Genomic DNA, 10,449 nt, shown 5'->3' with positions numbered 1-10,449 from the left:
AGCATCTATCTTCCTTCACTCAGCCTTCCTTATGGTCCGGCTCTCGCATCCATAGGTTACTATGGAGAAAACCATTGCTTCAACTATGCGGACCTTCATTGCCAGTCTCTGCTCTTCACCATTTTATCGAGATTGGCCATTGCTCTCCTCCCAAGAAGTAAACATCTTCTGATTTCCTGGCTGCAGTCTGCAACTGCAATGATCTTCGAGCCTAGAAATATAAAGTCTGTCACTGCCTCCATGTTTTCTCCCTCTATTTGCCAGTCATCAATCAGTCTGGTTGCCATAATGTTGGTTTTCTTGATGTTTAACTTCAGCCCAGCTTTTGCACTTTCTTCTTTCACTTTGGTGATAAGGCTCCTCAGCTCCTCTTCACTCAACAGGAATTTTGAGCTTGCTGCATACTGTTGTGCTTAAATGACTCCTCTATTTACAGTGGCATTCCTTCCTCCCATTCTTCCAGGGACAACATCTATTAAGATCAAGTGCCCTTTTAGTTGATTGTTCTCTGGAACATAACCATTCCATTATGGATCTGTGCTTTTGGGTGTTTAAGAAACTTTCCTCACAGAATGAAAGGCCCCTGCTTTAAAAGGCAATTGATTGTATGCCAGGATTTGCCATGTGAGTGCCCCATAATCTAAATGTAGACTTGGATTGCATCCATCTTCTTTAAAAATTGAGTTTTCACATAACTTTATGATAAGGGTGTCCTTGGTACAATTGAGAAAAATAGAACAGTATGATGCTCTGCCTCCTACTTCTTAAATTATCGCTTGCCAGCTTGTAAAAGGCTTTTTTTAGAATCCCTGTAGATGATTTTAAAGATGCATTTTGAGTTATATTTTGTTTCTATATAAACGGATTGGGGTTATTATTGTATATAGTTGTGTATAAATCGACCTCATATTAAATTTGAGGGTAAGTTTCCTACCCAGTCCTTTAAAAAGTGTAGACACTGCATTGTGGTGAAGATGATTATAATGATGATGTACAGTAGAGTCTCACTTATCCAACACTCGTTTATCCAATGTTCTGGATTATCCAACACATTTTTGTAGTCAATGTTTTCAATACATCATGATATTTTGGTGCTAAATTCATAAATACAGTAATTACAATATAACATTACTGCATATTGAACTACTTTTTCTGTCAAATTTGTTGTATAACATGTTGTTTTGGTGCTTAATTTGTAAAAACATAACCTAATTTGATGTTTAATAGGCTTTTCCTTAATCTCGCCTTATTATCCAACATATTCACTTATCCAACGTTCTGCTGGCCCATTTACATTGGATAAGTGAGACTCTACTGTACTTTATATTCCTCTCTATCTCTCAGAGCGGATTACAGGGTACATACAGTATATGGCAAACATTCAGTGACATTATACAATTGACAACAAAGACAGACAGTACATAAACTGAGGCAAGACTTCCCTCTTTTTTCATCTCTGGCATCTGGAGGCTATGCTCAACTCGGCCATGGGAGGTGCTGTTGTTTGGGATTGGGAAGGGGGGGAGCTGTAAGTTTTAAAGGCTATTTTAAGTGTATTTATTATATTTTAATCTTTTTACAACACTGTACTATTTCTTTTTTAACTTTTGTGTTGCATTAAACTTATTTTATTTTTTGTATTGTGCTTTTAAGACTTGACTAAAGTGTGGGATTGTTAATCGCCTTGAGAAAGACATGATGTACATAAAGTTAATGATGATTAATAATAGTAATAATAATAATACCACCACCACCACCATTGGGTACACTGCCTAAAAACCTTGGTCAGCACCTAAAAACAATCGGCACCGACAAAATTACCACCTGTCAGCTGCAAAAAGCCACCTTACTTGGATCTGCACGCATTATTCACCGATACATCACGTATTCCTAGACACTTGGGAAGTATTTGATGTGTGATCCAATACAACAGTCAGCATAGTGATCTTGTTTGCTGTGTACTAATCTTGTTGTGTATCCAGCAATATGCAATTCCAGTTTCTGATAAGCAATGCTAAGGGCTACAATTCAGCAACACATGGAGGATCATACAATCATCTTTTCAGCTCTGGCTATACATCACACTTCTGACTTCTGCACTTTTCTGAAATGAAATAGTTCATACATCCACCTTCCATTTCTTGTTCCAAATTGTAGACACAGCTAGGGCATTATTATCTTGTTGCAGTTGAATTGTGTTGTTCATCCTCAGTTTCCAGTCTTTTTGCATTGACCTGACCCTATGAGCATGAGGAATGACTATTAACAAGACCTGCAACAGCTACACTATGTGAGAAAAGCAAAAACAGAAAGTAAAATAAATACTTTAGGGAGACTTTGGATGTTTTCATTCCACAGAACTTTTAAGTACAGTAGAGTCTCACTTATCCAACACTCATTTATCCAACGTTCTGGATTATCCAACACATTTTTGTAGTCAGTGTTTTCAATACATCATGATATTTTGGTGCTAAATTCGTAAATACAGTAATTATTATATAGCATTACTGTGTATTGAACTACTTTTTCCTGTCAAATTTGTTGTCTAACATGTTTTGGTGTTTAATTTGTAAAATCATAGCCTAATTTGATGTTTAATAGGCTTTTCCTTAATCTCTCCTTATTATCCAACATATTTGCTTATCCAACGTTCTGCCGGCCCGTTTACGTTGGATAAGTGAGACTCTACTGTATTTTCTTTTTCCAGACAGGTTTTAGGAGCGGGAGCACATGGAGGGAGCAAAACACCCAAGAATAATGAAATGAAAATAAAAGAAGTCACTTCATGAATATGTTTCTGAACACACTAGACAACTTATTGATTTGATTTTTTTTATTTGTTTCCTTTCAGAACAAGTACAACTTAAGCTATCAGATGTGAGAATTCAACTGCTCTTTTTCAAGCTCAGTCTGTCAAACAAGTACTCTCCCATGCCATTCTGGGGCAGGCCCAAACGTTTCAAGTTGGTAAGGTGGTCTCCCAGCTGCTTGATGGCCTTTACTTGCTCCTCCAGGAATTCAGACTCCAGGAAATCACACAGCTAAGTGATCAAGAGACAAAACATTGCAAAGGGTGTTGAGAATACTAACTTTCCAGGTTTAAGATTAAGCCTTCACACTTATATGCTGTAAACAAGGATCAAGCCACACACTATGGCATTTATCTTCTTTGGAGTTGAAAGGACACCTTTAACAGTGCCTGTGAGATATACAGGGTGTAAATTACATTAAAACTACATTACTACAGTAAATTACATTAAAACTAGGGAGTTCTTTTTCAAATGGCCTGTACTTTAAAGCCACAGGAATTTGCAACTTCTTGATTTTAAAGGCTATGGAAGAAAACACTTTTAAAATGTTGTAACTTGGCAACATTAATGTAGATTCTCCTGACCAGTATAACAATATTTCAATTCATATTGCTCTACATCTAACCTTAGCAGTTCTCAACCCTTGTTTCTCGAGGTGTTTGGCATTTCAACTCCCAGAAATTCAAACCAACTGTTAGGACTTCTGAGAGCTGAAGTCCAAAAAAGTTGGAAGACCAAAGATTGGAAACCATGGAGTTATCTAATGATAGTTTGTCCATATGGTACAACTTTGCTATTTCTATGTTTGCAAACTCACATGAGGGTCTTCTTTCTCAGTTGCCAGCTTGTGCAGATCCAGTAGGGCCTGGTTGATCTCCTTCTCCAGTGCCAAGGCACTCTGGAGGGCATCTAGTGTATTGCCCCAACCATCTTTTTCTGGCTTCTGTGTCAAGGTATGAACAACAAGTGGATAAGTAACACAGCAGAAGCTTTGAATCTCAACATCTTCTTTACTTTAATGGAATCCCACCTGAGACCTTCTACATCTTTTACCTTGATGTCCTTGAGCAGAACGTGACCTCCTCTCTTGTTCTGATACTTCATGAATTTCTCAGCATGCTCTGTCTCTTCCTGGGATTGGTCCTTAAGGAACTTAGCTACATGGCACAAGGCTACATCATCACGGTCAAAGTGGTAGGACTAGAAGGGGAACAGCATAAAACATGGAAAGGTGTAAACAATCGAACTCAGGTGGCCATGGATCCCTCCTACATAATCTTAGGTTGTGTAGTTTGCTGAAGTTCTTGGAATTCTATTATACTGGAGCTCTCTAGCAGAAAACTCTTCATACCTCACCAGCCTACACATCCCAAGATTATGTGGGAATGAGCCATAGTAATTAAAGTAATACCAAATTGCTCTAGCTGTGCAGTACAGATATATTTATAGTTGTTAATAATTTACTCTGCAGTCCAAATGGTAGAGAACATGCCAATTGTGTGTCAACACAATTAGATAGGGCTCAGATTTATTTATTAATATAACTTGATTATAGTTTTACCTACTCAAACTAGTGTAGATTGTGTTCTCCTGCCTTAACTCAGTGGTGATTAACTCAGTTTTAAGATAACAATTTTAAGGTAACCGGTTGTATTAATTATGCAGTCATAATGCAGAAGTAGTTGAGACAGACAGTTATTATAGAAGCCTGTCTCCTTCTAGGTAGCTCACCTACAGCCATTCAAAGATGGATCCCAGTTCTTTCCCCTCTAGTTATACACAATACAAAGAGGAGTACTAAATCTTGAATGTGTTCCAGTCTTCAGCAATGCATGGAGTAATGACCTTTTGCCTAAGCAGATCTAAACTTCAAAGAGGCAGGCAACATGTGAGTTTCCATTCACATCCTATTTATCACCTCTTTTTGGACACTGCTTATTCTCCAGCTGTCCCAATTTGGCAAAGCAGCCCCAATTAATTCTCTGCTGTTCCACTTCAACTGCTTTTAAAATGTCCCAGTTTCTCTCCCTCACATTTTCCACCCTTTGCCCTTAGCCCACTTCAACTGCTTGCTGCAAACTAAATTCAAAGGACAAAGTAGTTTGCATTTAACGGAGCAAGGATAGAAGCCAGAACATTGCCCTTCCCAGAAAAAGGTAAATTGTGTTATTGCCTATTAAAAACCTTTATCTTAACCATATTCTCAGGTTGCTTGGCCACATATGTCCCTGATTTTCCCTGAAACGTTGGATGGTATGCTTTGTGTGTCCAGCTAATGATGAAAAACAATCATGTAACACCGTGATAGTTACTTGCTTGTGTAAACCCCTCAGTGTAGGAGGTTTACTCAGTTCTCCAGAAATGATTTGGGTGGCATAGGTTTAAAGCATCAACCAGAGAGAGAAGCCTAGAATTATAGTTTTTAAAAATAAAATAAAATCTAAATACGGTCCCATGAACTAGAGTAAAGCTTTGCAAAAAATAAAAATAAAGTACAATTCCCAGAATCTCCTAGCTAGCATGACTGCCCATGCTGACTTCAGGCTTCTAGGAGTTGTATTATTAAAATAAAATAACATTTCCAAACACTGAACCCAGGATAGAAGCATATGCCTATTTACAGTTGGCCCTCCATATCCATTGAGTCGATATCTCATAGATTCCACCATCCCCGTCTTGAAAAAATGTTTCCCACAAACTTATCTTGAGTTTGCCATTTTATGTGAAGGACATCATTTTACTATGCCACTGTATATAGAAGGACATGAGCAGCCACAGATTTTGCTATGTATGAAGAGCCCAGGAACCAAACCATGGTGGATACCAAGAGCACACTATGCTTAGGAATCTACCCCCTAAATTCACGGGAAGTTAATGTTGAATTGATACCCATAGGTCTGGGGTAAAATAGTTTATATACACAGAGAAGATCACATTGACAAGTTGTTTCCTAATGAGAGAAAGACTTACCATAGACAAGTACACATAGCTAGCATAGAGTTCCAAGTTAATGAGTCTGTTCACAGCGGCTTCACACTCTGCCTGGTAGTTCTGGCGTATTTGAGAAGTCATTACTTTTGCCTAGGAAAAAACAGAGCAAAATAACAAGCACTAAATCAAACACTGCTATAGAAAGTTGTGGCCCAGTGTAAATTTACAGTGTATTTATACACAATTCAGACACTGATGAATCTGTAATTAGCAATCGAACCATCCAGTCGAAAGTCTGTTGCTTATCAACCCAATTATCAGACTTATGGGTGGAAGAGAAAAAATCCCATTACTAATTAGAAGGAGGAGATGACCCAGGTGGTAATAATGTGAGCCAATATTTGAGAAGTAGCTTTGCTCACAGATAGGAATTTCTTTCTTTGTAAGCCCACCAATCAACTGTAGGAGGAAAACCTAGTAGAATTGGGTTTTTTTCTGGGAGATAAGCAAACAGCTGAGAAGAATATGGTGAAATTATGAAATCCTGCCAATATGATTTGATTCCCCAGTAGCCTCAGCAATCACAGTCAATGGTAAGGAGTGCTGGGACATGTAGTCCAACAAGTGGAACAAACACCATGCATTTTTGAAGCTTTCTTTTTTATTATTTTTCTACTCATCTTTCAGCGAGAATTTTTTAACAGTATTTCAACAGTATTTACCTCATAGTGCCAGGGGTTTAAGGAAATGCATATGTTTTGGGGAATAAAGCTTTTTGAGAAGAATGTGTCTTTAAGAGCAATTCCTTCCACACCAACTTCCAAGTAAACCACACTGTTTTCAGTGGGACTGGCTCCAATGTATTTGTATGTAAGATTGCAACGTTACATAGTAATGCCTTCTATGGGAATTAATCCTCCTGAATTAAATGGGGCTTCATCCTTAATCAACTTGGATAAATCTGCACCATTCTGATCAGTGACAGAGGATTCAGTTGAATCAGAATTCTGAGGCATGTAAGAGTGCATAGCATTTATTGCAGTTCTAGCCCATTGAATTTATTATATCCCATCACCCCCAGCTTGAGTACTAGGAAATGGGATGACTTGGGTTCACAACTCTTGGCCGTCTGTAAAAACATCAAAACATCCGGGCGTCCCCTGGGCAACGTCCTTGCAGACAGCCAGTTCTCTCACTCCAGAAGTGACTTGCAGTTTCTCAAGTCGCTCCTGACACGAAAAAGAAAAAAAAAAACCCTCTTGCTTAGCATTGGACATATCATGTTTCCCCGAAAATAAGTGTCTTATATTAATTTTTGCTCACAAAGATGTACTAGGTCTTATTTTCAGGGCATGTCTTATTTTTCCATGAAGAAGAATTTACATTTATTGACAAAAAATGAATGTTTATTATATACCGTACAGTAGTTGTCATCACAAACCAACATAACCAGACAAACTGTGAATCCTATCAAGAATTTCTTGTTACTACTATTATTTCCATGTACAACAATCTATAGTATTACATTTACCGATCCTGCATGCTCTGGTGTTCTGCATGCTTCCAAACAAAACCTTTGCTAGGTCTTACTTTCGGGGGAGGCCTTATATTTAGCAATTCAGCAAAACCTCTACTAGGTCTTATTTTCTGGGGATGTCTTATTTTAGGGGAAACAGGGTATCAGTAGCTCCCAATTTAGGGTTTTTTTCTCTAAAGGGTAACCTGTTAAAATGGGCCAGTTCCCTCTTTTGACCTTATGGGAAATTGGTGAGGTATAAAATATCCTGGCCCATTTCCTTATGTACACTTAGATTCCCATATGCATGTGCTTGTACTTTTGTGACCTGCACTTAATGCCTATATCAAATTCACAGTTGTGAAAGTGGTGTTCCGTCAGTGTAATTGTTGTTAACCCATGTAGTCACTCTTGGATGGTGCACACTGCACAGCTGTTCAAAAGAGCCTTCAGTGTACCCTATAAATAACTAGGGCCCCTTCCATGCAGCTGAATAAAACCACACATTTGCTTTGAACTGGAATATATGGCAGACTGGCATGTGGACGCAGATATCTCAGTTCAAAGCAGATATTGTAGGATTTTCTGCCTTGATATTCTAGGTTATATGGCTGTGTGGAAGGGCCCTAGGACTGCAGAAACATCAAACAGATTCAGAAATAGATCATTGTGCCATGTTTTGACATAATAATGTTTCAATATTTGAAATGATATAATATTGAAGAGGGAGAGAAGTCATTTTCCACCACTACAGATCCTAAGATACACAGCAATGAAGTATAGCTGCAGGAATTGAGATTCCCCCTCTACACTGCCAAATAAAATCCAGATTATCTGTTCTGGATTCTCTGGCAGTGTAGACTCATAATCCAGTTCAAAGCAGATAATGTGGATTATCTGATTTGATAATCTGGATTATATGGCAATGGTTTTCACCAGAAGGATGTGTAGAGCAACCACCACTTAGCTATTTCAGTGTAGATTTAAATGATGGACACATGATGTAAGACCCTGGTCAATGTATCATAGTACTCTGTATCGATAATCACATTTTATCTTATCAAAGAAATCTATGGGGTTTTAGTGAGATGGCAAAAAAGTCGAACACTAATGAGGCATGATAGCAGAAGCAGGGAGTAAATGGATGAAAGCAGCTTGGAGTGGTAATAATTGGATATTTCTTTGCAGATGTCGTGAAACAAGAAGCTGGGCAAATCTAGTTAGAGCCACCCAATCACACCCTGAGGAATGCAGTGAAGGGAATTAGTGAGGTGAGAAACATAACCTAGAGCAGAGGTTCAAACTTTTTTAGTCATAGAAACTTCCATAAGGTGTTTTTCTCCAGGGAACCCTAACTTTGTCTCCAAGCATTGTGAACCCACAAAGTTCTTCCTTCTCTCATCTACTTATTTATTTATTTATTTACAGTATTTATATTCCGCCCTTCTCACCCCGAAGGGGACTCAGGGTGGATCACATTATACACACACAGGGCAAACATTCAATGCCCATATACATAGAACCGAGACAGAGACAGAGACGCAGAGGCAATTTAACCTTCTCCTGAGGGGATGTTCGATTCTGGCCACAGGGGGGAGCAGCTGCTTCATAATCCACTCTGACGCACTTCCTCATTCCAATGTGTAAATTAGTTAAATTTGCCTCCCCACTTTTTATAAGTGGCACCTTATCTCCTACTTGATAGATGCAACTATCTTTCGGGTTGCTAGATCAGCAACGAGCAGGGGCTAGTTTTTATTTTTAATTGACGGGCGCTCACCCCGCCACTGGCTGGCCTCGAACTCATGACCTCCTGGTCAGAGTGATTTATTGCAGCAGGCTGCTTTACCAGCCTACGCCACAGCCCAGCCCCTATTATTTTACTTCTAGTTCCAGTAAAGCAATCCCTCATTGTCTGAGTATGATGGCCTTCCAAGTTTTTGGAAGATGCCTGTGCGTGAGTTTTTTAATGTGTGGAGGTCGGTGCACAGCCGATCAACACACAGTTTTCACAGATTGAGGGTCCCAACCAGTGGTGCGGTTAACACAACAATAATGGCTTCTCAGTCTGTTGCAGCCTTCTTCTGCCTTCACAGCTGTTGTAACATGTACTATGTTATCTTCTACCTGATCCGCCGTTGAGGTCTTTGGATTGTGCTTTGTCCGGAACCTTCCCTGCGGCCCCCCTTCTGGGAGTGCATGACTCTGGTGGTTATGCCCACAGGTTCATTGGAAAATGCAACATGGTGACAATCCATTGAGGAGGTCATCTACTTCTACACCCATTGTGTCAGTCTTTTGTGTAATGTTGCAGATTTGGAAATAAAGAGAAAACATTCTAAATATAACCGCAAACCTTTATTCTGATACAAGAAAAAATTGGCAATAACCACAAACATTTATTTTGGCATTTGGAAATATTATTTTATTACCTAAAATAATTCATTTTTTTTTCATTTTTGTACTTAAAATAGTTTGAAATTGGGCTTTGTATCTGATAGTTTTGTATGTAAATCCAACTTATTCCAAAATTTAGTTTTGGCATATTTATTTATTTTGTGTCCAAAGCATTGCATAAAATAAGTTTAAAACTGATAAAATAAAGGTTTTGGCATCAGCATAAACTAAAAAGCCTGATTCATATTGATAGGTAGCCATGAAGGGGATAATTGCTTGGATAACCTTTCTGGCTATTGAAGGCATATCAGTCCTAACCAATAGTCATTCACTGGCACAGATTCATATTTTAAAAGTAGAGCCCTGGTATTCCATGAGCTTGGGAACCACTGACCTAAATTTATTTATTTATTTACAGCATTTATATTCCGCCCTTCTCACCCCGAAGGGGACTCAGGGCGGATCACATTACACATATAGGCAAACATTAAATGCCTTTTAACACAGAACAAAGACAAACAAACATAGGCTCCGAGTGGCCTCGAGCTCATGACCTCCTGGTCAGAGTGATTCATTGCAGTTAATTGCAGCTGGCTTGCTCTCCTGCCTGCACCACAGCCCGGGCTTGCCTATTAAAATGTTAGATAGGAACAGGATGAAATACAGTTAGCTCACGCAGAGACAGAGTAAAGGCTGATTAAGAGGAGAGGAATTTAATATCCGAAGAGGGTTTGGGAATCTGGGGATGTTGAAAGAGTTCAAGAGGTTCATGTTTAAATTAATTGTGATATCATA

The 10,449-nt window shown here is 38.8% G+C and overlaps 1 protein-coding gene across 1 annotated transcript; it reads right to left on the bottom strand.

Annotated features, from left to right (window-relative positions):
- Positions 1-2,815: 2,815 nt before the first annotated feature.
- LOC100554951 (ferritin heavy chain A) lies at positions 2,816-6,012 on the bottom strand. Its single transcript, XM_003221834.4, has 4 exons — positions 5,781-6,012; positions 3,864-4,010; positions 3,628-3,753; positions 2,816-3,041 (listed from the first exon to the last, which is right to left on the bottom strand). Exons 1-4 carry the CDS (start codon positions 5,880-5,882, stop codon positions 2,886-2,888), a joined length of 531 nt encoding a protein of 176 aa, XP_003221882.1. The 5' UTR covers positions 5,883-6,012; the 3' UTR covers positions 2,816-2,885.
- Positions 6,013-10,449: the final 4,437 nt, after the last annotated feature.

Source organism: Anolis carolinensis, chromosome 5, assembly GCF_035594765.1.
Source record: "Anolis carolinensis isolate JA03-04 chromosome 5, rAnoCar3.1.pri, whole genome shotgun sequence".
In the NCBI taxonomy this organism is placed as follows: Eukaryota; Metazoa; Chordata; class Lepidosauria; order Squamata; family Dactyloidae; genus Anolis; species Anolis carolinensis.
The sequence above is the reverse complement of the archived record's forward strand: the minus strand, read 5'-3'. Positions and strand labels throughout refer to the sequence as shown.

What these genes read in the sequence shown, in the direction of transcription:
- LOC100554951 (XM_003221834.4), bottom strand. Translation starts at nt 5,882, where the DNA reads ATGACTTCTCAAATACGCCAGAACTACCAGGCAGAGTGTGAAGCCGCT. An exon ending in GCTATGTGTACTTGTCTATG is followed by an intron (nt 4,011 to 5,780) that starts GTAAGTCTTTCT and finishes TTCCCCTTCTAG; the next exon opens with TCCTACCACTTTGACCGTGA. An exon ending in TTCTGCTCAAGGACATCAAG is followed by an intron (nt 3,754 to 3,863) that starts GTAAAAGATGTA and finishes ACCTTGACACAG; the next exon opens with AAGCCAGAAAAAGATGGTTG.